This window comes from Oenanthe melanoleuca, chromosome 3 (genome assembly GCF_029582105.1).
Source record: "Oenanthe melanoleuca isolate GR-GAL-2019-014 chromosome 3, OMel1.0, whole genome shotgun sequence".
Classification (NCBI taxonomy): domain Eukaryota; kingdom Metazoa; phylum Chordata; class Aves; order Passeriformes; family Muscicapidae; genus Oenanthe; species Oenanthe melanoleuca.
Window position 1 is genome coordinate 54,895,414 of NC_079336.1, and position 27,371 is coordinate 54,922,784.

A 27,371-nucleotide genomic window follows, 5' to 3' on the forward strand; every position below is an offset into this window, starting at 1 on the left:
CCTATAAGCACAGATGTCAGGTTGTGAAATGTGTGAAGGAAGGGTAGTGCTGCATGATGGAAATCCCAGTTAACAAACCAGCTGGAAAGATAACACTTCAGAGCAAGAAAGAGATCTAAGTAATTCCATTGAAAATCCTTATTTTGAAAGAAATTAATGCAACATTACAATGACATACAATATAGTCTGAACTTACACATTCAGCTTCACCTTCCAGCACTTGTTTTCTCTATCTTCCAGTGACGCAAAATCTTCAGATGAGACATTAAATTGTGAAGTGGTCATGAAATGGAGCTTTCTTTGTATATTTCTTACTGGCTTGGCCTATTTTGTCTGCAGAGAAATGTTGGGAAAAGCTGGCTTTTTCTAACTTAATAGAAGCATCTGCATTGGCATCATGATGACTCTTCCTTAGAGATTAGGCAAGAATTTCCCAGCCAGGAGAGGAAAGCACAAAGGGTATTCTGCCTGTTCAAGAGAATTGGTCATGTTTCTGTTGTGCTGGGCAGTTGCATCAGTGTCACAGTCAAGACCATCTTATTTTTAAGGGCTGTCACAATTTTTGCTGAAGTTGTCAAATACATGGTAAAACAAGAGTAAATAACAAGTTGTATCTGACTCTCAACTTCCATTTCCCAAGTAAATGGATGGAAGTATTTAAATGAGTGATGGGGCCATGAACCAAGCAAGGCTTGCCAAACTGTTTTTTGGCCAGCTAGGGATCCCTATAAGCTGTTCAATTCCAATTCAGAGCCAATTTTGGTTACTCAGAGTTGGATGCTTTGTGGCAGGGGTTCTGAGCAAGTGCTTCTTAAACAGCTGCTCATACAAGAACTACTGTGTATGGACAGACCAGAGCCAGTACTGCAAGTGTGTGACCCCTGACTAGTGTTTCAGTCACCCATTCAAGCAACAGATAAATACCAAACTAAAAATAGCAAGTCCAGGGCCCAGGATAAGTATTTTCAGTCACATACATAATAGGCTCTTTTAAAAACTTGTTAAAACACAGGATACCAAGAAACTGATTTGATTAAAAAACCCTAAGTAGTGTGTGTGTGCATGCATTTGTTTTACCTTTACAAAATTCCATTTAGCAGTTAATTAGTGGAAAAATTACTCCTGTTGATTCTTTGCAAATTACTTCCTTAGCTTCCATATAATAATGAATAAATAAATAAAATAAACCTGAGAAGGAAAAAATCTTGAACAGAGGTGCAGAAAAGAAAAGTAAAAGGATCTGTTATTTAAAGTAAAAGGATCTGATATTTATCTTTCTTGGCCAAGGCACCTGCACAAGCCTCCAGTGCTGTTCATGGAGTTGCAGGCTGCATCCAATGTTGTATGAGTTACCTCCCTGCTGCTGATGGGAGAATGCAGCCAGTGAAATGTGGCAGTCAGCCCAGGCATCTAAATAAAGAGGTATGGTCTTCTAAAAGAGCACATAAAGCCTTCCTTCCAGCAAAAAAACTTGATGGGTGTGCTGACCAACAGTAGGCAGTGTGTCTGCTAGGCAAGCACAGCCTCAACTGAGTTGGCAGAGTTCAAAGTGCAATAAAACTTAGTTTTTCTCCTAACACATTATTCTTTCAATAGCTGCTTTGTGTCCCTGCTAGCAAGGAGGTTGGAGAGGAAAGAGAGGAACCAAAATTTCTTTTGCAGAGGCACTCTAGAGTATTTGATGGAGGTCACCATGTCACCATTTCCATATGGTCTATATAAACAAAGGCACCTCTGACAGTTCTGGTCACATTGATGCAGAAATGTAAAGTGAATTTCAATGTCTAGTTTGCCTGTACTGATTAAAGAGAACCCCTGATGTCTGTTTGAAAATCCCATTGCCACCACTCCCGAGTGTAGCTAGACCCAAAGCTACATTGAAACTTGTGGAAATTATGATGCTTCATCTGTTGCAAGTTGCTAATATAAGGCTCTACCTTCAGGTTGATATATCAATGTTTTTTCAACTGCTTGCTCTATTGTTGTTTGGGAAGTGGTACCATGTTTTATTTGAAGCTCTCTGTTGGCATAATTGTATGGCACGGAGTCAGTTTAGGTGTGATGGGTAACATCTGTCTGTGATGGAGTGGAACACAGTAGCAGGGGAGTGATCCAGATTTTCCATTGTTCTACTTTGGAAAACCCACAGTTGCATAGCTTCTACATATTGAGTTGTTCTCAGAAATTGGCCCTGCCTCCCCTTCCCTGAGTAACTTCAGTAAGGGTTTTGGCAGTGCTTGTACATGTCTCGCTGTGCTTTAGCTTAACTTCCCCGTTCCCTTCTTTCAGCTGACTTTTTTGACACAGTTTGCTGTTGTATTTTTCCCTTACTCCTTATGAAGGTTAAAATGTTATGCTAACCATGTTGTGATGTAGGACCTAACAGCTGGTTTAAATCTAGTGCCTGTAATGGTAAAGAGTTGGTCTGGGGGAAATCATGGTGTGTTGCCATCATCTTTCTGCCCTCTAACCTTCTAATTAAAGGAAAGGCAAAACTGCAGTGCCATCTGCAAAGGCAGCAGCTGACTGTTGAATGTCAGTGCAGGAAGGCTTGTGTTCTGGGGGAGGGTAATGATATTCAGGGAAGCTGGGTGGGGAGACCTGTGCTCTGGATGTGGATGTGTTTTTCCCTATCCTCTTTCACAAAGACTTGCCAATAAAAGGAGCTTTCACAGGAATTGCATGGAGGGGTTGATGTTCTTCTCTCTGCCCAAAACCCTGATCCCTCCTTGCTGATAGAGGGACCCCACCTGGAATAAGGGTGCAAGAGACTTGTGTCCTTTTGTATCACCTGAGTGCCAGGATTGTGCTGTTGCTATTTTTGTGTACTTGCATGCTATTTTATAGTAAAAACTTTGGGGATACTTTTGCTGCTTTAGAGAGGCCGAGTCTTTGAATGGAGCTTGTAATTGGAATAGCATCTGTCTGTTTCATCTGCTCTACTGTCACTTGAGAGCCAAGAGGAGAGGCTGATCTGTGACAGTGCCAGCTTGAGACAAGCAACAATGGTTTGCAGTGACTGAGGCTGGAGAAAGAGCCAGCTTGGGTAATGAGATGGAAGAACTTGGCTTGAGTGGGCGATTCTCCCTTGATTATTAAAAATATCAGTTGTTAATTGCTTTAATGAGGTTCACAACTAGAATTTAAGTGTTTTGTATGTATTGTATATGCATTGCCATTTTTCACTTCCACTTGTAGTCTGAAGTTGCAGCTGTACCTAACTTCTGGCATGAACATGGAGATTAAGATGCCTTTATACTTAAGGGATTCCCAGAAATTTTCAAATGTTTTACCCCATGTTTTTTATTTGCTATCCTTTCTAGGTAAGGAAGTTTGAGCTGTTCTTGACTATTGTTAAGTTACACTAACATACAGGATTAGTGTTCCAGTTTGCCTAGGGTGATAGCCTTATATAGGGTTTGTCCTGCTTGAGGTCATTCTGTTCTGAATTCCTTCCCCCCACCCAAACTCAAGCCCCACAGATAAGTGACCCTCATGACTTACTCTTTCTAGGCAGCTTGCAAAATACTGATTGACAAGTCATGTCAGGTAACATAGCTTACAGAGGGAGCATGTCCCTCTTGTTTGACTCTAAATCTCTAAATTTGTCATTATGTAGACTGATTAAATCAAAACTTTGTGTCCTTCTTTTTTTCTATAAGGAATATACTGTTCAAACTGGTCTCCTAACTGTATGACAGGAAAAGATAATGAGATGGTGATGGTTATGGAGGAGGCCAAGAATTCCTAACAGTGCTCTTTCAGGGAAGGCTGACTAGGCTGTGGGATAGGCATGCTTTTTCAGTTATCCAAGGAGTATGGTGATATGCTTTTTCTTGTAGTATGTTTCTTGCTGGAAGTAATACACACCTAACTTGCATACTGGCCTAGGTCTGGGATGCTCTTAGGTTATGCTTTAGATCTTGGGGTTGAGAGTGCTCCCTGTTCCCTGGGTTCAGACATGACTCTCCAACAGATTTCCTAGTCGAGATTTCCTTGTAATATTATGTGAATTTCCTAATATAAACTTAGGGCTCTTTCCCACTTATCTACTAACCAACACAAGGTAAGTTGGCAGATGCAGACAGGCTTTTGAAAGCTGTTTCTTTCTTCTCTGAGCCAGGTGGATGTGGGTAAGCTTTGGTCTGGAAGTCTAATTGCTGTGTTAATAAACTATGGCATTTGAATATAAATGTTTTGCCAACAGGGTTTATTTTCTTGGTCTGAAAGCTGCTCTAATGCAGCTATGTTTTCTGGACCATGCAGTTTGAACACACTGGCTGAGCAAGCTGCAGTCCAGCTGGGGCTGCCTGTGTAAACACCATCACTGTGTGTTTAAGTGTCTGTCCATCTTTTTTACCTTCTCTGCAGCTTTGTTTCATTCTCTGTACTGCTAGAATTTGCAGACTCCTAGATAAGCTTCCCCTCTGCTTCACAGGAAGGTTTGTAGTCCTCCATGCAGAGCTCTGTAAGCATTGTTTTGGTATAACTCTTGATTTAACAATTGGCATCTACACAAAAAATGTTGAACTTGTCCAAATTGAAATAATCTGAACTGAAGGGGTTCACAGTCTGTGCCTGCCTCAGCTGGAATATCTTGGAAAGCTTTTTAGGTAAGATTCAGTTATTTCTGATGTTGAGACAAAAATCAGGAAGAAAAAGAAGTGGTTTTCCACACTGCTTGAGGACTTTCTTTAGCTGAGTTGAAACTCTGGTATGTGTGATCTTGGAAATTTAGGAGGGATCACATTAGCTGTGCGTTGGAGATGCCTGTGGCCAGTGTTCTCAGTTTAATCAAGCAACTCCCCTCCTCTTTCACTTGTGCTTGTCATGTGCCTGAACTTGTTAGAGTTTGGCAGTAAGCTCAAAGATTGTCATATGTGAACAAGCTTGCTCTGTGGGGAGCTAGAAGGGGCTGGGCTCTTGCAGTTTCACCTTGGCAAGGAGCCCTCCTCATGGTGTCTGGGAGCTGAGTTGCTCCTTTTTCTGCTTCCAGCAGTCCTTTCTCTGACCCTCAGTTGCAGAGAAGGGGTACTAAGCGTGGATGTATAAGCAAATACCCAAAAAGATAGGAGCAGAGGTGGCAGGATTTTGCAGGAAACAACATGTTAAAGTAAAAGCTGAGGACTGCTTTTTTAAGAACAAGAGCGGAGGGCGATGTGTACTTGAGGATAAAAGTTAGACTGTTCTCCAGACCAAGAACTGTACGTAGGATTCAGAACTTTCTATGCTTTACCAGCAACTTCAGGGGCCCTTGTGTTTGCAAAGTATTACCCCCCTCTAGTGGTGTGTGCACAAGGCTGTGGACTGCTAGCTCCGGGGTGAGGGTAAGTCAGATGTGGACCATATAGATAAAGCACCATGCCATTGATTTTAACCAGCCCTTCATCCGTGGTATGTAGATGTAGATGCATTTGGTGCACCAGTGAGATACTGGGCAGCTTGCATAAGCCATTCTGTTCACAGGTGTGCACTTAGTGTCCCTCCTTTGTCATGTGTTTAACTGGATACACATGATGTCAGACTTGAGGACTGGCTCAGCACAGAGAAGGTTTCTGTTAAAGAGCTGCACTGCCACAGGAAAATTATGATTATTCATAAACAGTAGGATTATTGATTCAATATGAGAAATCCAGTAACTTTACCTTGAGTGTCTCTGCACTTTTGTTCAATAAACAAGAGTGATAGAGGAAGATAGACTTGCTGTTGGTGGAAGAGGCTGCTGCTCTGGTTAGAACAGATGTACAACATGGATTTTTCTACTTCTTAGTTGGAGACAAGACTGAATGCCATGTGCTCAGGAGTGTGGGGCCTTGGTCTCTGTATTGCTTTTGAGATTTCAGGTTCAGTGACTGGTTGCTAATGAGGTAAGTGCCTGATGGGGGAGAAAGTAATATGGGACTGCATGCTGAAGATTGTATCATACTGGGAGCAGCATCCTAAATTCCACTGATTATCAGCAGTACAGACTAATATTCACTGCTGCATGAACTGCTTTACCTGGACCAAAAGAAATGAGAGCTATTTTTTTTTCATGTCTAACATCAGATCATCATGTCTGCTATGGCATTACTGCTCTTAATATTTTAGGATTGGAGAAAACATACTGTCATTTAGTAATTGGGTTTTACCACTGAGGATTCTTGTTCTTACTGCAAATTTCATGAACCCTGGCACTTTTGAGTACCTTCCTGCTGTCTTCAGCATCCTTTCCTAATCTTCTCTTCTTCATACCAACCAACAGACAAAGAAGTCTTTTTGCCTGATAAATAGCTTTATTTTAGCTGTATATTTTAACTCTGCACTTAACTAGGATTGGCTTTAAGTAAAGAATAGCTTTCTTTAATTCTGGATTAGTAATTTTTGATCACTTAAACTATTCTTTTTTTTTATTTTCACTTTTATCCACTTTTGCCCTCATGCATAAGTCCTCCGAAACAATGGAACAACCAAATGCTTTGAAACAAGCACCTTTTTTTTGTTTGTTTGTTTTGTTTTTGTTTCCTAAAAGTTACTATTTGGTCATATTAATTTATCTGGACTAAATGCAATCCATTCATAATCCTACCAGGTTATATATGCGACCAATGATTTCTAGTCCTGATAATTTGTTTTTTTTTTTTTAATTTATCATCCTCTGACTTGCACCCCTGTCTTGAAGTGCCATCCATGTCTGCAGATGAACTGGTTTAGAGCTGCCTTTATTAGATGCTCAGCAGATGCTTGTTCTAAAATAAATAAATAATTTCATATATTGAATGGATATTTCCAGAAAAACTGGTCCTACTTTCTAGTTTGGTTTTGATCACTTACTGGCAATCTTCCAGGACTCCAAGAGAAATCCCTGATTCATACAATCTGAAACTCTCATACATCTGAATTTTATGGTCATCTTTTCTTCCTTTTCCTTAATTTTTCTCTTGTTATCCTTTCCAGCTGTTTCCAAACTTGCCATACAAATGATGGCTTTAACATTTCTTGCTGCATTTAACTTCTCCTTTATTTTCCAGATATAAAATCTATCAAACAAACCTGTTTAGTTTTTTTCCCAGCATTGCAAATGTGATGATGCCCAGTCAATGACAGTGAGGGTGTGGGATAATAGGTTAATTTGCTAGTTGGATTTATAGTGGCAAGTTATCCATAGGACAACCATTGCCATTAAATTTTAAAGTCTCCAATAATTGTTTAATTAGTAGATACTTGAAATTATGTCAGACCTGCTTTTGATGTACTGGAGGTGCTGTCCTCAGGGTCAACAGACTGGACTGTGCAAGTGTTCTTCAAGATGCCCCTGCAAAATCCAGTCCTTTGGCTTAAGCTGCTGTGGGATATGGTTTTGAAGACCCTTCTCTGGTCTCACTGATGGATATTCTCCTGTTTCTGTTTCATTCACCACTGCCAGCTGGAGAGGTTGTAATGTCTTAAATTGCTACATCTATACTACTTAGTGCACGTCTGTGCCCAAGATCTTTTGCCAGTAGCCTGCAAAGAATTAATGCAACCTAAAGAGTAATGGGGCTTTTAGTGTGAGGTTGAATTTAAGTTCATTAAATATCATGGAAGTTGTCTTTGATATTTTCTGACTTTTGAATGATTAAGCAGAAATCAGCAGCTCATGTTCTGCCTACATTGTCGATGCAGACTGCAGAGAGTGCTTAAAAGGAGAGTGTCCATCCTCCTCTCCCCCAAGAGCTTCAGTTGCTAGATGTTTGCACCCAGAACCCCCACACCCCTTCTATTTTAGCTTTTCTGGGGGCTGCTCTCTGTCAGCATGCTGCTAGTGGTTTCTTGCCCCACCCCATCACCTGCTAATTTGCATCACTTTGTCTCCCTCTTACTGGAGCAGAACTGGTGGCAGTGTTTGTTTTTTTGCACAGCCTCATGACAGCAACAGGACCCTTAAAATACCATCCTTTGGCTATTCACAGACCCCTTCAGGCTTGGCCCAGCCCAATTTGCATCTAGCTGCTGAATTGTAATTGGAGCAACCAGACTAATCTCACCAATAAAATCAGTCTAACAGAAGGCATGACTTTGTCTTTTTTCCCCTCTGTCATTAATCACAGCTGTTATGGAGTGTTCAGGCTCCTGAGCTAAGGTTTTTCATGCCTAACATAAAACTATTCAGATCATGCAGGCACACTAGTTCAGATGGAGAAAAAGTGTTTTGATTGTTCATTCAATCAAAAATAAGAGGAGGAGTTACCTTTTTGGGCATCCCCCTGCATTTGTGTTGTGTATCAGAGATCAAATCTGCTGTGAAGAAGATACACATGATCTTTTACAGAAAATGTAACTTAATTGAATGCCATAGTGTCAGATACAATTACAGTTCCTTGTTTCAGAAATATTTGTAATTTATTTTTTGTTATCACTTTCTGTGATGTACAGGAACTTTTTTACCTCTTATACCAAAGTTTCACTGAACTGCTGGTGGTTTCCCTCTAAATTGATGGTACTGTGAACCTTGAAGATGTAGGAGAAAGTTGATTTGAAGATAGGAGAGAAGAAGGATAGAAGCAAGATGTTCTTCCCTTCAACTGGTGCTGTTGAGAGTAAAACTAACTTTTCAGGAGCACAAAATTTCAATGAAGTCTGATCACAAAAAAGCATTGTATACCTTCTAGGCAATTTCCCCTCACTGCTGCTTTTCAACATTGTTTCAGTTTGCTAGAATGCTGCTCCAAGAGACAAGAATTCGGGATGTGTATCTGACAAAATATTCAATGTGCTGAACAGCACTTCTGAATGCAGACATATGCACAATTGCTATTTACACAGTTCAATGGATGTGTGTTTTGATAAGTTTACAATATTAGCAGTAACTCCAGGCACCCTGTCTTAAACAGTATTTAGGCTGAGCTGCTTAGATGAAATGTTCAGGGGGTTTACTACCTGTGTGGGGAATTTCTGGTTCTTGCTGTGATATAGCATAGAGCTGAGGTAGTAAGCTACTAAGTAACTATACCACTGATAGGGATTATTCTTTATCCTTTCCAATTCTGATGGCTTTTACTGAATATATAGCCAGTGGAAGGTTTCTTTTCCTCTTGTTTAAATTGCTAGTGAATCTGTTGCATTGGGATAAAAACTCTCATATTGCCAGACTGTGTTACAATCATCAGTATCTTTGCTTCATCTCAGCAAATGTCCATATTTCCTTTCTGACCAGGCTGACTGGGCAAAGGTTGTGCTTTGTGTATTTGTGTTCATGGGGTCTAACTGCCTGCATGACTGAGCTATAATGTCCCTTCACATTTCCTTCAGAGAGGGGGAATGGGGAACTTCAGCTTCCAACTTCTGTCCTTCCTCCTCACACTCAGAGATGTGGCATTTTAGCTGGAGTTTGATACATTGAGTTGTTTGCCACTTTGGTGCTTTACTTTGCTTAGTTTAACTTGAACTAATTTATCTTCATTGCTAATTTTGGATTGTCTTTTTTGTGGCAGAAGAATAATTTTGCTATTACCTGAGGCAGTTGCTATTGGAGCTGTTAAATTATTTCACAGTTGTTGAAACTTCTGCAACTTGCTAGAACCACCACATTTTTGTTAAAATGCTTCTTTAAAGGATCTTGAAAAGTGTTGGTGGGGTACAAGAAGGCAGCAGCTGCTGCTGTGATTAAATCCACCCTCCCCTTTGGAGGCTTTCAGGTCCATGTTTTCATTAGGTAGGTGCCAAAGTGATGCTGCATCAGCAAATTGCTTGATGGCAGTGTACTTGTAGGAGAGGAGAGACTTGCAGTGCCCATGTGTTGGCTTAGATGGAGGGGGAACAGAGGAGCAGTGTGCCATGGCTCTGAGGCTGCTGTCAAGGCTGGACTTGGTATGGGAGAGTGGCTAAGACCTGAGTTTTGTATCTGCAGCAAGGAGCTGCATAATAATTTTGATGAGAAAATGTATAAAATGGCCAGCAGAATGTATTTTGCATAAGTGAAAATGCAATATATAGTGATATCTGTGGATGGTGAATTCTCATTGGGATTCTAGAGCCCAGGGGTCCTTCAAAATGTAAGGACTGTTGCTCTGACTCAGGGAACAAGGCATCTGATGTGTTGGTGATGCAAAGAGATAAGTGTGTAGGTGGAGGAGATTTAGGAAAAATTCTCTAAACTACTGTATGCCTTAGACTTTGTGCTTCACTGCAGGTACTGAAAATCTGATGGAGCATGTATTTGATCCTTGCAAGCCAACTTCACACAAGAGAGATCTACCACAGTGTTACCAAGAAAAGCAGTCCAATAAAAAATGCTTTCAGAATTTTGTGCCTTGCTGCAGTTACCTAGTTCTTCCTTCTACTTTTTCCTCTTCCTCCTCTTGCCAAGTACTGTGAGAGTAGCATGACTTGTCCTGCTGGCCATGAGTTAGTAACATGCCCTGGCTGTGAGGAAAGGATTGTTTAAGAGCTGTTACCTCCTGTGAGGCTGGGGCTAGCCTGATGCTGGCCTGTGAGCAAGGAATCAAACCACCATCCCCTGTTGATTTCCTTGTCTGGCTCCAGGAAGCTGGGTTGTGTGCTATCACTAGGCTACTTTTGGGGTTAGTTAAAAGATAGATCTATGGACTAAGTGGGTATTTTTGCATTTCAGGAAGAAGAAATGCCAGAGGTAGAAATTGACATTGATGACCTTCTTGATGCTGCCAATGAAGAGGAGAGAGCTCTCAAATTACAGGTAATGTTATTTTATAATTTTAAACTGGAAGGTACTGAAGTAATGCATCTGGATTGATATCTTGTGTTTGAATGAATCCACTGTAAATGTAGAATTAGAATGCAGAGATTCCTAAGTCTAGTCTAACATAGTCTACTAGACTGTTCAAAGGTAATCAAAAGATAAAATTTTTGGAAGGTAGGTGATAACACAAGTAAATAGAAGTTCAAAGACCCTGTAATAGAGGGAAATATGCTAAGCCAAATTAGCCTCCTTCTAATTTGTACAAGTTTATAAAATAAAGAACAGAAAACACAGGAAAATGAAGAACAGCACATGGAAAAAACTATATGACTGAGAGTCAGTTATGATGACCAGATAGTTTCTGTGATTCACTTCAGCAGTAGAAATGTATATACATGTCTCTTGCTTAGGCTACTGGCAGTTATTTCTGTCTATAGTAGCTAGAAATTGAAACACCTCAAAAAGCTCAAAAAAAGAGTAAGATGGTCAGGAACAGGAATTAGCAGGGAAATTCATAAACTATCTGCTGAAATTAAGCAGTTTAAACCAGCTCTCTAAATCTTTGAATTTTGCATGAGGTAGGAGTTCATGAATGGAAGAATGAGGGTGAGAGGAAAAGAAACATCATTGCCTTGATATCTCTCTCTAAATCAATATATGAAGCCAATAGGAAGTGTCTCCATTTATAATCTTTTTAGATGCATTAAGAAAAGGAGAATTGTTCCAGAGTCATGGCTTTCCCTCAGCTTGCTTCTGGGAGGTGACTAATGTGGTGCTTCGATTCAGCATATCTCATTTGAGTGCCCTGGTGCCTTTAGCAGCTTTTTCCTGGTGCCCACTGGCCAGCCACAGAGATGTGGGGCATGGCCCCAGGCTGTTTGCTCAGCATTCATAAATAGCCTTGCTGCTTCTGCCTAAACTAGCTACAGCAGCCCCCTGCTAGGAATGCCCTGCTAGGAATAACTAACAACTCTATTTTTGCATTGCAAAGATTCTTATGTCCTCACAGAAAGCTGCCTTTCACATGTCTGTTCCTGGGAGAAATGTTCTTTGATTCTTTTCCTCTTCTCAGTTTTTCTTGAAGTCAGGGATTTTGTAACTTCCTACCTGGAGAAAGAAGCCATTATTTCTCTCCTGGTACAAATCATTCTTATCCACCTAGGGAGCAAAGGTGACTTGTATAACTTTGGGTTTTCACTAACATCTTCATTCAGTGATTCCTGTTCTTGCTCCTTTTCTTTCCCCCCTCCCTTGCCAGGTTTCATACCATGACTTGTTTATGTTCACTATTACTCTGTATGGATACTGACACTTTCATATTTTGCTTCTAGGAAACTCTTGTAGATTGCTACAAACCAACAGAGGTAAAAGACTTTTTTAAAATGCTATTAACATGTGGAAACTGTAGTTATGTTCAAGCCAAATTAATTTTATTTTTATTCTTATGATAAAGTAACTAGATGAATATAAATGGCTAACTGATAGACTTGGAGCTTTATATACTGAAAATGTTTGTGCCTACCACTTAGCTACAGTAGGAATGTGATTGTTCCCTGTGGAAGAACTGCTGGTCATTCCAGCTGAACTATCCATATTGTTTTCTCTAATGTCCTTACTGACTATACTGACTTTTAAAGCTATGCTATAAGAAAACTAAACACAATTCTTATCAGATGGCTAAAATATTTGCATGTTTAACTATGCTCTTCACTGTGAAGTAATTTAATTTTATTTAGGGCAGTAAAATTGATTCTGAGAACTGTTATGCAGATATGCAGCTCAGCTAATTGTTTGTGTGAAGGACTTGAATAAAATTGTGGGATAACCTGTACTAGCAGGATTTAGTTACTCAACTTTCAACTTGCATATCTATTAATGTGTCTGGTGCTAATATAGCCTGCTTTTCATAGAGTAATGTGTGCTTACTAGGAAGAATAAATATTGTGAAAAAAACCCTTTGGACTCATTGTAAAAATTAAGTCTAGGTCATGGGTCAGTTTGGTAGTTCCATTTATAGAGTCAGGTTTTCCCAGAAGTGGCTGCTGCACAGTGTTTAATAGAGGGGTGGGTTACAGGATTCCTCTTGTCAGAGACCTTTCAGCTGTGCATGACTAGAAACCAAGCATTTGGTTTTGAAACAAGGCTGCAAGTAGGTTGGTTCTTCTGTAATATCTGCAGCTGTAGCCACACAAACTAGTGGGGCTTAAGAATAGTCAGACTATCAGGAAAAATGGCTGGTGCAGTTGAATAGGCACTTCACAGTCCATGAGATCAAATAATTACTCTTTTTCCTTCTTCATTAGCCATGTCATATGAAGAATTTTTTTGTTTTGGCTGTGAAGTCTGACCCAATTCAAGGACAAATTTCAAGGAGCTGATAAGGGTACATGATAGATGTCAGTGAGTGTTCCACTGGAAACCTTGGTTGTATAGGAAAGCTTTGTGCCATACTGGTAAATTAAGTTGGTGTGGCACTTCACAGGAATCAACATCCTGGACAAATGTCCTTGTCTGCCCTCAAGGCACCTGCATCAAGGTGAGATTTTAATACTGAAATGGTGACCTGTGTCTTCATCTGTAGATGGAATGGAGGCAGCTACCTAGTCTGGGAGAATATCCATCTTCCTTGACAATCTTTTGAGACAGCCAAATTGAGAGGGTACTTAATCCACTCACTCTACAGCTACTTGAAAGGAGGCTGTAGACAGGTGGGGTTGGCCTCTTCTCCCAGGAACTAGTGATAGGAGGACAGCCTCAAGCTATGGCAGGGGACTTTAGGTTAGACATTAGGAAGAAATTCTTTGCAATAATGGTATGGGCTGCCCAAGAGATAGTGGAGTCACCACCATGGAGGTGTTGAAGGAAAGGTACTTTGTGCCATGGTCTAGCTGACAAGGTGGTGTTTGGTCATAGTTTGGACTCAATCTCAGAGACCTTTTCCAGCTTAATTGGTTCTGTGATTAACTGAGGATAGTTTCCAAAATGAGTCACATCCCAGGACTATTTTACAACAGCAGCTTTTCTTCATCTATGGCATGATGAGCCCAGTAATACCTCATAACTGCTAGCACGGATCACTTAAAAATTGTGATTTTTATCCTGCCATGTATGGACTAAGAAGAGCTGTTTAGTTGGCTTAAACTTGTTATATAAGGATCCACATCTTGTCTAAAAAATCTGCAATCCTTTTATATTTGCAGACCATTTCAAACTATTGAGGTAGTTGGCTTGTGAAAGGATTTTTAGAAGATTTGTGGAGAATGGATATGAGCTAATGGAATTTCTCCTGTCCAATGAAATACAGTCTGCCAAGTGCAGTAGGGGTTTTATCATCAAGAGTTACACAATTTGCAAAAGGTAGTAATCACTAAATAGGGGAAAAGTTACGTAATATGATGTCCCTGCTATTCAGAACATAAAGAAAAATAGTACAGGCAGAAAGCTTAAAAATTCAAAGCTTTTACCAGCTGTGCAAAAAAAACCTCTAAGCCTGCAAATGTATATCTTAAGTCAATTTTGTTCAGTATCTTCCATTTGGACTAAAGGTTAAGGAAAGACTGAGGAACGTTTGTATGTATCCTGGACTGATTTTTCATCAGAGGAAGCTGAGTTATCCAGGCCACTTAAAAGATGTACAGAGTTCCCAACATCTTTAATAATTTGGCCAAAGATAATAGCTGACAGTAACTTATGAGGAACTGTTACAAAACCTTTTTTCTTATGGAAATACAGCTAGACTGTTGAATGTGTTTTAAAATATTAAAATATTTTCTTAGTAGCAGTTATTACTGTTTTAATTTGTATGGAAAAATGCTTAATGTGGGACCTTAATGTAAAGACTTATTATGTACACAAACTTAAAGGACTGAGTATCTCCTAAGTCAGTGCCATAATCAAATTTTGGATCTGAACTTCTGTAATTGAAGAGGAGCAGGGAGCAGCACCCTCTTCCTGCATCATCTGTGTGCCAGAGCAGTCAGTTCTTCATGCAGCCCCACACTTGTGGAAAATCCCACTCTGACCTTTGTCTAGTTTCTGTCTCAGTTCTGTCTGAAGTTTTCTGTCATCATCTGATGGTGAAGAATCTTAATGTTAGCAGTGAATAGAACAAATTTAAATATAATCTGCAATCTTGATAATGATGTTTAGACACTTCACAATAGACACTTATTTAGGATGGGAAGACAGTTGTGATTGTGAAATTGATGAGTTTTTTTTCAAGGCACATATTTTGAAGAAGGCTGCCTCAATCTCTATTGCTGTTATCTCTGCTATTGGTAACAGCAAGACCACTCATTTGGACTGGGCATTGGAGAAAATTAGAAATATTTGTGGCTGATGTGAATTAGAGCTTCCACTAGTGGGACTGCCAACATGATGACAGGAGAAATGACAAGGAAACTCTTAAACTACTTTGGGAGAGAAATCCAATGAGTGAGCAATTTTTATTCTTACTGACTCCAAAAGATGCAGCTGAGCAATGCAAGGTCTGCAGATAACGAGTGCTTGAAGAGAACTGGATAAATTAGATTTGCAGTTTATTTACTTCTTTCTTTTTTTATGGAAATATACAAAGCTTCAGATGAATGGGCTGGAAATCTCTCCCATTCAGGCAGGATTAAATCTATTTTGTTAGTACAATTCTTCACTTCGTGCAAAATGGGAGAAAAAGGGGATAAGCTGCATCATTAAAGAAAGTTACATTCTGGAAACTTGTAAAAATAATTTTCAATGTAGTTTGCAAACAAACTGTTGAAATGTTGTGTGTATCTTCTGGAGAACTTGGGCATAAATTTAAGTTAATAACTACTCAATTACATCAGTGGTTGGACTGTTTCAGCAGCTTTTAACACTTTTTAAAAAGGTAGAGATGCGTTTACTTAACTGTATGTTTCTCCAAGCTTAATTCGTAGTTGGAGCAAATGAAAGGCTTGTGATTAAACTTTTTAGAGTGGTCTAGGCACTGTGGTTTTTAAGGATAAAAGCTGTTTTGTGTATGTATTGGCATAATGTATGTCTTTAGTGTGAAGGCATGGCTAGAAAGCTCAGTGCCTCTGAAACAGAGCCCCATAACTTTTGAAGGACCATATGTTTATTTTGGTCCTAATATGTTATGAATTATTTCAAGTTAATGTTATTGTTTGTTTTTTCTATGTAGCTGCAAGGCAGCAGTATGTAGGATAGCCACAAGAAGCAATAGTCACTGCAAATGTGTACTAAAGCCTCAGTGCAGTATGCTGCCTTATATCTGGGCAACCAGGGCAGCTGATGGGTGATAAATTAAGTCACAGCAAATGTATCTGTGCCCATATTACTTGAAATAAAATAGAAGAATTTGTAGAGAAAGAAGGCTAGAAAACATTCTTGCTTAAAAGAAATGCAGGCAGATGCATTTCCAGTAAAACAAGATTTCTTGTTCATCCATTTGACCACTTAATTCAGTGAACTAAAACTTTTTATGTGCCTGCTGAGATCTGCCCTACATTGTACTACAGTGTCAGAGGGAATTAAGCTTGCATGTTTTCATTTCTGCAAGTACTCATTAATACAACTTATAAATACCCATAGCAATATCAGAATGGAAGAGCAAGTGATGATTTGAACAAGGATAAGCTGTGTACCATAGCTAAGCTTTGTGGTATGCAGTTAGTGCCTTATATAGAGCTCACCAAGAAGCTAAATTGCTGCAAATATTTTGTGCTCTGGACACTGATGGTGCTATGGCCTCCCTGGATAGGGCATGTTGAGGGCATTGTTCAGTGAAGCTGCAGAGATGGTGCACTGGTTCTTGCTAATAGAAGGCATCTTCTGGCCCTGTTCTCCCAAGGTGGTTCCCTTCTCTCTGTACAATTGGCTTTGGGGGGGTTTGAGCCTGTGTGGAAGAGAAGGTGTTTGGCAGAAAGATGGGTTACTTTTTAGGTTCTTTTCCAAGTAGCTGTGGGATTGCTGTCCAGGCTGACTTTAGTTTTTACATCCAACTAATGAAGCCACACCATTAAATAGGCTTGGGCAAACAGTTAAGGAAATCTTGGTTTTTGACCTGCCTACAGGGAAGTAAAGCTGTGAAGGAAAGCTGACTTTAGGATTCATGTCACACTCTAGTGAAGCAGGAGGACTAGAAACTCAATTTTAGTCTAAAAACTAGTCCGACTGTATGTGTACTGTTTGAGGAAGAGAAATCTGGAGAGGCAGAGTCTAATTAGTCTCCAGAATTAATTGAAAGACTTGAATAGGAAGCCTGGAATTCATTGTCTGTCAAATGACCTCATTAAAACAATGAGTCACACCACCAAAGCAGAGAGGTGAAGTGATTTCCTCCCCTTTCCTGCATTATCATTTCACCTTTGTTTTTCGCCTTTATTATTTTTTTGCCTAAGGCTGAATATAGATGAGTTCAAATGAACTATAAATTTAGTCTGTCTCTCATTAAAATTTGCCTTTAGAATTAGAAAGATGTCTTCTAGAAACAATGATATAGTATTACAAATTAATAAGATTCTCAATACTTGTAACAAGGGTGCCTCCTTGAAGAAAATCTGTAAAAAAAGAATTTTAACTAAGTTTGCATGCATTTTTGCACTTTTTAAAAATTTTATTCTTTATTTTATATACCAAGGCACAAAGTGCTAGTATGAGATTTTTCTTGTATTAGAAGTGCCTGTAGGGTGTGTGTTCCTGGCTATAACCTTCAAGGAATAATGAATAAGTTCTTGAATCCTTGGCTGAATTATTCTTGTTTTTTAATTCCATGAATTAAATCAGTATATATAGGTAGATAATTCAACCTGTATTATATAAGTGCTTTTAACATAGATGAGCACATGATCAGCTTTAAAATAACTGGTGCTAAAGTTCAGCATATCTTGTTAGAGGGGATTTCAGTAAAATGCTCTGTGTAAAATGATTTTTGTGTACGAAGTGGAGATCGATGTAGATATTAAGTCTTGACTCAAATGGCCACAAGGAACAACAACACAATTTTTGAGCAATGGTTTAAGAAAACAAAATGAGTATTGCTGACATAAACCTGAGCTTGCTAGTTATAAAGTGAAGGTTTACTGAAATGCTGTGAAGTCTCCTTTCCTGCCTCCATGAGGGAGAATGTGCAACTTTTCTAGAGCACTACTTCTCCTTTGTGGGGAACTGCTAAGCAAGAAAGGCACAAGCACTGGAGCACAACTGTGTTAATGACAGCCAGCTCCATGCAAGTATCAGATGTAAAGTGATACCTAAATCAGAAATGTGCTGAACCAGTGTTGTGGTTTGGGTGTCCATGGGAAGTGCACAACAGTGCTACTGCATTACGTAAAATGTCTGCCACATACAAAATGCTCTTGTTGGGTTTTACTCTTTGGTACTGCAGACTCTTATTTCAAGGAAAAAAAATAGTTCCTGAGGGATAAAGCATTTTAAATTATTGTATGTACTTCTTCAAATCAATGCCTTCTCTGCCTTAAGAATGTTGCAGTTGTTTCAGATCTCCTTTAAGGGGTTGGTTTATTTTGGCAGCATCAAGAAGTTTCCAGGTAGTGTTAAAATTGCCTGAAAACTTCAAGCAAACATCTTGTTTTGCAAAAGAAGGCACTTGTGATAACCCTTTGAAGTACAAGGGGAGGAATTCCTCTTTTTTTCTATATTGTCATATTAAAAAGCAGCTGACTCCTGGCTATATTTCATATCTAAGGGAAACTTGCTCCAGACTCTACTGAGTTGTGGGAAAATGGGCAGAGGAGTAGCAAGGTGGGATATCCCAAGTGACTACAGAGTACCATAGATGTCCCTGTCCACTCTGCAGATGCCCCTTCTCTTAAGGCTCTTACTTCTGTGAAGCTGTAGAATATTTGTGGCTTGAACAGACAATTTTAAAAGTTTTTCTAAGTGAAAAACTGCACTTCAGGCCATTCTTCTCCAAAGCTGTCTTAATCTGATGAGACTGTAGAGGACTTTTTTTTTGTTAGTTTGTTTGGTTTTTGTTTGTTTTTCGTTTTTCTTAATGGAAAGACTTGTTGAGAGGCAATACAAATGACATTCACCCTCAGTAAAAATCTTCTAAGATCATTTCAAGGAGTTTATTTCTTTACTGATTGTACTGCAGGGCTTTATATAAGTTTGATAGTAAAAAATCCTAGTGTGTTTGTGTTTCAAGCAGCACCATGCCATATAGTTTTGCATTGTCTAATAGGTCCTTACAGTGATGATATGATGGCACAGAATTAATGCAAAGTTTGTTTAAAGCTGTGAATTTTTAGAGTAAGCATGTCTTCATCCTTCTGATGTTTTTAATGAAGAAGTATCGGACTGTGACAAGTTTAGAGCTGATATTGTTGCAGTGATTGTGCCTTTGTGAAATAAGACAGCTTCAAGAGGATGGAGGGAGAGGATTTGGGCATCTTAAAAACCTGTTTTCCTGATCATCTTATTAGGCTGTCTGTCCAGATGGGAAGCATGATATTGATATACATAGATGTGTTCCTGAAGTGGCCTTCACTTAGTTCAGGGTGGAGACCCCACTGTCATGTATCTGCTTTGCCTTTGCTGCTGCTCATTGCAGCTACAGGCAGTGTGGATGCAGCAATAACCACGGTGCAGCAGTACATGCAGTTCACTATAGTTCACTATAATCAGGAAAGGAAATTGGTTTTTTTTGACCATTAAAAACCTGGCCTATTTCTCAAGTTAAAATACACATTTACACAGACTTTCCTTATGCGAAGTGTAGCACCTTGTAAGACATGTTTCAGTGTGACCTTTTTTGAAAGGTACTGTGTTGTCATTCAAGTGGTGACTTTGTTGAGTGGAATGTTTAACTTCAAGCATTCATCCAGGAAATCATGCTTTTGATTGTTTCATAGAATCATAGAATGGTTTGGGTTGGAAGGGACCTTAAAGATCATCTAGTTTGACTGCCAGGGGCCGGGACACCTTACACTAGGCTCAAAACCCTGTCCAACCTAGCTTTTCACATCAGCCTAACTGAATAATTACATTCCATGTTTACAGCTAGCTGATTTCATAAGAGCCTTTTTGTAGGTCTACTGTGGATACATAGTACTGTGGATAAAAATTATTTTCCCTATGTGACAGTAAGGAGGTAATTTAACTTTTAATGCACCTGCAAGAAATTGTATACCAAAAGGATTTCAGGGAATGATGCAAACCTGTAAGCTTTTTTTTTTTTTTTTTTTTTGGGAGGGGAGCTGTTTGGTTTTTGTTTGTTTTCAAATTAGTGTCATTCACATAACCCTGCAACCAGTTTCACCCTTCATAAACCAGTGGTGCTACCTCTGGCTCCTTGTTCCTACCTTGCCTTGGACTGACACAGGTGTTAGTGTGGGCTGGGTGGTGGGCCTGGTCAGAAAGCTGAGCCAGCTTGGAAATTAGCAGAGCAAGAGGAAAAGCAGCTCTTTTTTTTTAGCCAGATCAGCTTTCTTGTACAGCTCAGCATGCAGCCAACCAAAATATTAGTTCCAGCATGGAAAGTGGCAAGAGAAACACCTCTTTTGGCATTCTGTGCAGGTTTAAGTTATGGAAGTCTGCTTTGACTGTTTGCATTGTATAGGTTTTGCTTTATTCAATAGCTGGTATAAGGCCCTGTGCAGTAAAAACCTGAAAGCTGGGTTATAACTGAGCCAGGACAATCACAAGGGAAAGCTCCTTGTTCACACTTCTGCTGGATGGGGAGGATGTGTATCAGGTTCCTGGCGGTCAGGCCAGAGAAATCCCAGCTTAGCAGTAAAAGATTAAATGAAAATGTATAGTTTGTGTTTTTTTTAAAAACTCAATTATGGTAATATGGGATCATTAAAATTACTCACATTTTCTTTTTTTTTTCCCTAGGAATTTATCAAAGAGCTGCTAACTCGGATAAGAGGAATGAGGAAACTCAGTCCCCCTCAAAAGAAGAGTATATAAATAACTCAAAGTAATAGCACTCTGTAAAAGACATGGCAAGGGAAATGGGACTTTGAATACAAGACCTTTATTAAAATAATTGTCTTTCTCCACAACTTTTTTGATTTTATTCAGTTTTGACGCAAGGAATTTTTTTTTGGTGTGTTTTAAGGGTTCTTTTTTAAGTGTCAATTATTTTTTATCAAAAATATCAACAATTTGGATGCTGCTCAACTTTCACCTGAGGATTACTGAAGCAAGTGAAGAATCCAGGAGTTAGTGATGAGGGGCAGCAAGCCTATGTGGTGAACCAGAAGATCTTGTAAATTTACTGAGCTAGGAGGCTTCTCCTTGCAACTAGTTGGATAACGTTTCTTAAGTTGGTTGTACATTTAACTCATGGATGTCAAGTTTCTTGTGCTTGTCTGTACATAAATTTTAAAGTGGGTTGTGAATACTGTTTCACATGGATGGAAGAAGAAATTTGTTATAGTAAATTATTTAAATGGTGGTTATTGCAAATTTGCTACCAAAAGGTATCAATTTAGATTACTAAAATGAATGCTGCCATTTTTCTAAATACCCTGAAGCAGCCCAGTGAAGAGTCTCATCATATCTCCTTGTTTAAACCACAGCATATGAAAATTGGGAATTTTAAGGGCTTAATTTGTAGACTTAAAAGTTATTTGATTGACTCTGATGCTTTGCCAGGATCACTTCCTCTCCACCTCATGGTGTCTTGGAGCTGTGCTAACATATACTGAATATGGGCCTGGAGTGATGTCTAGAGAAATGTCCATTCCCATTTAAAAAGCTGGTTCATGCTGGAGGAAAGGCAGTGATACCAAAATGAATTGCAAGTACTGTATTGCATTTAATGATGTGGTCTTAATCAAATGCAGATTCCTTTCCTATAAAGGTAGGCAAAGAGTAATACAACCTTTGTTTATGACTCTGCCCTGAAAAGTGGGAGACTTCTTAACTTGGGCTGTCTTACTTGTAAGAGCAAGAGCAGAGATCCTTGCTCCCTTCTGGAAAATGTCCTAACTAGAATGTTGATAAGCTACCATTTGCTGGTAGATAACATTAGTCAGGCATTTTATATCAAGGGTGCTCTGAACATATTTTATTTTTCAAGAGAAGTACATGTTTGTGAATTTTATGTATACTGGCAAGCTTTTTTAATGTATTTAATTTTGTAATGTTTACTGATGATTTTATTTACCAGATAATTACTCAAATAAATGGAACAACTTGTGACTTGTTACATGTACACTTTACAAGACTGCTGTGGCTGAGTAGGTTTGTAAATGGAATTGCTTGTCAAAAAGAGAAGCCTGTAAGGTGGTAAGGACATGGGAACTCAGGTGTATTGACCCTAACTGGCTTTTAATGTACTCAGTATCACTCACACTCCTGTAACCTGGTGCACAGCTCCACTTTTGAAAGTCTCTTCCAGGTGAGGCCTCCCTTCCCTAAGAATATAAAAAGGGGTGGGGGAAAAAAGCTTGGAAATTCTTCCAGATAGATGCTGATAAATTCAGATAACTTTTTTGTCCACCAGAGAGGGACTGTAGGGGAAGGTTTACACTGGGTGGCTCTCAGTTTCCTACTGAAGGTGTGGCAGAAGGGGATCTTTCAAGAGGAGACACTCTGCCTTTCTTCCTTTAGGTGCCTTTTTGGACCCTCAAGAAATTCCAGCACCCCTGAGAAAAGACTCACCTGCAACATTTTAAATTTAAATCTTGTATCCTGCTGAAGTTGCAGTTTATCTCTGGTTTTGACTTGCTGGCAATTCTCATGTTTGGAGTTTTCAGCTGGAATTTGAAGAAACCCACAGTTTGAACAATAAGAATTCTAGTAATTTTCACTTTCACAGATGCATTTTGTGACTTCACTGACAATTTCAAATATAATTTTTTTTCCTTTATAATCAGATGTCAATTAATGACAACTCTACCAGTTCTCTCGTTACCTACAGCAAACAGTACCATCCACAAATATTTTTTCTTTCATGTTGTTTGACTAAGAGCTGCCCACCCTACTGTACTCATGACATATTTGTGTCTTTTATCCTATTCATCTTGCACTGAAGTAGCTGTGGAAAGTAGCAGTGTACCTCTTCTTAAACTAATAGGTTTGGTGGTACACTTAGAAGTGGTGAAAACTGGGACAGTCCTTACTGATTTCTTGCCTCATGGAGATGGGCTAAGTCACTTCTGAGAAGAGTTTCCTCCAGCACCACAGGTTTTGCTGTCTTAGAAGTGTCAGTGAGCAAAATCAAGCTCTAAATAGCTTTTGTTTGCAGCTGGCCTGAGTTTCCTGGGGATTTACAGGGTCTCATTCTTGCTAATTTTTGCTTAATGGAGCTACTCTTGGCCTTGGTATTGGTGAGGGGGGAATTGACCCATTCACTAAAGACATAATTGTGCTTTATGTGTTTGTACTGTGTGGGTGTTCTTGGCTCTGGGGCAATATTCAAGGAGCATATAAATAGCACACTGTTACTGAAACAACTTGAAATTAAATCTTACAGCCCAGTCTCTTCACTGTCTTGGCTGGACAGCTTTGATGAGAAGGGCCAAGTTGCTGCAATGAGAGCTTGCTCTGAGCTTTTTAAGTGGCTAATGAAAGAAGTTCCTTCTTATAAATACATAGTGAAACTGAGGTTTTTGTTTTGGAATTGAAGTGCCTTTCCAGTGTTAAAAAATTGCCTGCAAGAGCATGTGTTTCTGTAATCTGCTTCATGACATAATTAGCTTTTGCATGTTTTACAGCAGGACCTGACAGTTGGCTTAGAAAGAAAAGCAAAGTGCTTGTGTGATCATGCTTAGTGTGCCTCATGAGGCTGCAGTGACAGGGTGGTGTATTCCTGTGGCACAGAAGAAAGGACAAAAAGCCATTTGCCTGCCAGCCTCATTTTTGTTCCTTCTCCCCAACAACAAGGTTTACTCCTGAAGTTGCCATTTGTGCAGGGGACATAATGCAGAATGTGGAAGGGAGATTCTCTATTCTCTATTCTCAGAGAATATGCTAAAAAAAGCAAAATATCTCCTCTGTTTGTGCACTTGAAACTCTTGGACATGGAGTCTTAGTAATAATTCTTAGTACTTTATGCTAGTAGGTGTAATAGCATATGTGAAATTGAAATTACTCAGCAATTTGTTTCTAAATAGTTTTTCAGATTCAAGACAGTCTTAATGTAAACTTGCAGCTTCAGGGTAAAAAAAAATTGCCACATCAACAGAAGACCTGTTTGAGTGGAAGTTAGAAGAAAATGTAGATCTTATTCTGAACAAAAAACTGAATTTAAAGCTCTGGTGAAGTGCTGTAACAAAAGGAAAAAATTGCTTCCTGGCTGCATGAGATTTGTCATTGCTAGCATTGTGCACAGATTGTATACAGGTACTGAGTAACTGCATGCAATACTTTTTTAAAGGTGTTCAGATTTAGGGAGGAAGTCAGAAAAGAAATCAGATGTTGAGAAGTCCAGAAAAAAACATCACTAAGAAAATTTCCTGTTAGGAAAACAGAAGAGTCTTGTGTTACTGCATATATTTCTGTATGCAATGCTTTCATGTGTTGGAGAAAAGCATGAAGAGGAGAAATACCTGGAAGATAAAGGAAGGAAACTGAAGTGTTGAAGAAAATAGAGCATCCTGATGGTGATAAGCCTTTTGAGCTTGCTGCTGTGGGAATAGGTGAGATTGACATCTGTTAATATCTCCAAATTTAAATTGGATGCTTTTCTAGGTAAGTTGGATCAGTTATTCCATTTCAGTCTAGGTAATCAAAGGCCTTAAAATTCTAGACTTCTGCTTCATGGGGTTTTGTTTGTTTTGTGTTATTTTTTTTCTATGATTGTTTTTTGTTCTGTTCTGGAGTTGTTTTGCTTGTTACGTTTTTTGGTTGGTTCTAGATTTTTTGTTAAAGCAGAGGAAACTAATAGGAAACAGATCTCTATATATTATGGCAATGTAACTACATGTTCATGAAGTGATCAAATCATATTACTAATACAAGCTACACATTTTGTATATAACTCTAGTAGTTTTGACTTTCATGTTACTATTATTTTCTCTGGAAGTAAGCAAATAGTAATTGTGAATGTAGTTAAAGTTGCTGTTGAAAGCTAGAGAGAAGCTGAAGTGGAGAAGAGAGACAAGTGCTTAGCACAGTAAATTTTCTTTTTGCCCATGGAGGATTCTATCATCAGTGTGTAAATAGAGTCTTTCTGAAGTTTTGAAATTGCTATTTATACTAATCTAACCTGGAGCTGATGGGGATTTATTTGTTTTGTGTGTTTTTTTGGTGGAAGTAATGACCAAATTCCATGAACTTACACTGTATAAAGACTTCTCTGTTTTCCAACAAAAAATGACATTAGTTGTTTAAAGAAACTGAGCTATTTAAAAAAATTATCCTAAAAAATGTTGATGAAACTGAATCACTTTGGAGGTGCAGCTAACAGGTTTTGTTTGGTAGTGCACTCAGATGTCTTACTGAATTGGTATTTCAATTAAACTTTTTACCTTCTATGATCAAAATCAAAAATATCCTGTGGCAGCCCTTAGCAGAGGTTTCAGTCTGCCTAACTGTATAATACTGGGTTAGACTTGAATCCCATAATTACTTGGCAGAAAATGTAAGAGCTGATCCTCTTGAAGGACAGAGACTTGTTTTACTACTCCTTCTAGGGGGCAGAGGGGATGAGAGCACAAGGAGGCTTTCCTGCCTCCTTAAAGGAGGATCCTACAATCACTGTCAGCAAGGCTTAGACTCTTGCAACAATTTTGTACCGAGTTTCTGCCACTAACCATCCCCAATGAGCTGCATGTTCTCTCTGTGTCTTTCCAGACTTAATTTCAAGCCTGCCTAAGCAATAATTACTAAGTCACTTTTGGTGCCCATTGTCTCCTTTACCTCATGGTGTGTTTGCCTACAGTCTGTATTGTTTTTCCCTATTCCTTCAAGTTTAACAGCTCGATTATTTATCTTAGAGATCTTTTACTACAAAATGGAAATGGAAATGTGTCATGGTGCTATTTCTGCCACAGTGTTTCTGCTGTCAGTACCAAGTCACTCCAAAAAACTAGAAAGGATGCTGAAAATTTTAGTGTCTTCTGATTTATGGCCTCATACTGCTGAAGTTTACTCGCTTTTTGCATTATTTCTTTATTTCCTTAAATAATTTTTCATCAGCATGTGCATGCAACTCAACCACAGACTATAAGAAGAGAACAAAGCTCCTAGAAGTAATCAGTTTCTCTTACATTCTGAGAAAGAAATATAAATGTGGGTTTTATTTCCCCCCCCAAATATCTGGCAGATGCATTTGCAGTGCCACAGAAATGTTCTAGTTCAGAAACATGAGAGTGTAGTGCAAGTAATGAAACAAGGTCTAAATTGTGGCAGACACACAAACTCACCAAATGGACACATTCCTTGTGTCCTTTAGGAAAAGAAAAAATAAACCCACATCCATGTCTCCTGAGCTCAGTGCTTGTCAGAGGCTAACCTACTTCTCTTATGCCCTACTGGGCTTTGTCCTGGGTGCAGGCAGGGACCCTGTGGAGAGGTGAGTACTGGAAGAATAGTGCAGGTATGAGCACATTTGTGTAACTGCATACCAGCTAAATTGCTGAATCCTGAATCCAGTGTTTGGGCTGTTAAGAAGCCAGTGTTTCATGCAGAGTGTTGGTAGGATGTGTCATCACCCTTTTCCATTTTGCAGTGACTGTGATATGTGCAGTCTCTGCTGCCACTGCCACTAAGGAATACTGCAGCTTTTCATTAAATTAGGAAAGAGCATGTTTTCATTTGGGAGGTGCAATAGTTTGTTACCAGCCCACAAGTACCAAGAACTTCGTTTCTCTGATATATGTACCTAAAAAGCAGACCTTCCAAATAGGTATAGCTGTAAATACACTGTTCCCACTGGCAGTGTCTGGTTTTGGGAGAAAATGAAGCTGTTCAGTATTTTTTTTTCTGAACTAATTTAATTCATTCCTCCTAAACTCCAGTTAACCTTTTAATATAGGTTTCACAGTCATAAGAAAGGCTTTAGCACCTTGGAAGAATTTTTCTGGTGCTGGTTTAGACTTAGAACCAGGCACAAAATGATCAGATATTGGAAAAAGGCTACAACTTGTTTGTAAGATTCCCTTCTTTAGAGTTGTCTCAAAGGTATTTCTGCTTCCATATCAGCAATGTACCATAGTAGTGCTTGTATTATAATGGTAAATCCTTAGAATTTTAATAATTTACCTCAAGTGTCTGCTCTTTCTTTCATCCTCTGATGTGCCTTGGCCATGATCTGATATTTAAAGTATTGATTATTTCTTCATCTATGAAGTTGTACATTCAGCTCAGCACTTAATCACTCTGAGGATGGATTTTTTTGTGCTTGGCACAAGGACAATGTGTTTTAAAATATATATCAACTCCTCAAAAATTTTAATGCCAGGGTTGAGTGAAGTGATAATTATTTAGCATTTTCCTCTCTTGGTTACCTTTGAAATCTGAAAAACCCAAGTGCTTCCTGAAATTGGTATGATTTTTTCAGTTCCAATCTTGTTAGCTGCTTCCTAATTAATTTAGTACTTGTATTTCTTACAGTTTATAGTAGCATTTAGTATCTAACAACTTTTCACCCTCCCTCAGAATTCTCTTCTGCTCTCATCCTTTTGCAGCACAAATTCAGGTATACCAAAATTATGCCACATCTGCAGCACCAGCAAAGGTAACTAGGCAGGGATTCAAGAGACATCAAATAAATCATACTAACCCACAGTATTGCTGT

At 39.0% G+C, this 27,371-nt stretch overlaps 1 protein-coding gene across 2 annotated transcripts in view; it reads left to right on the forward strand.

The window, feature by feature from the left end:
- Positions 1–21,848, forward strand: part of PPP1R14C (protein phosphatase 1 regulatory inhibitor subunit 14C) — a 50,516-nt gene extending 28,668 nt beyond the window's left edge. The window contains exons 2-4 of one of the 2 annotated variants that reach the window (XM_056486454.1): positions 10,592–10,675; positions 12,010–12,042; positions 20,516–21,848. In XM_056486454.1, the coding sequence (XP_056342429.1) occupies positions 10,592–10,675; positions 12,010–12,042; positions 20,516–20,590 (192 nt within the window). In that variant the 3' untranslated portion in view covers positions 20,591–21,848. The remainder of the gene's footprint in view (positions 1–10,591; positions 10,676–12,009; positions 12,043–20,515) is intronic. The other variant, XM_056486455.1, reaches the window with a different exon arrangement.
- Positions 21,849–27,371: the final 5,523 nt, after the last annotated feature.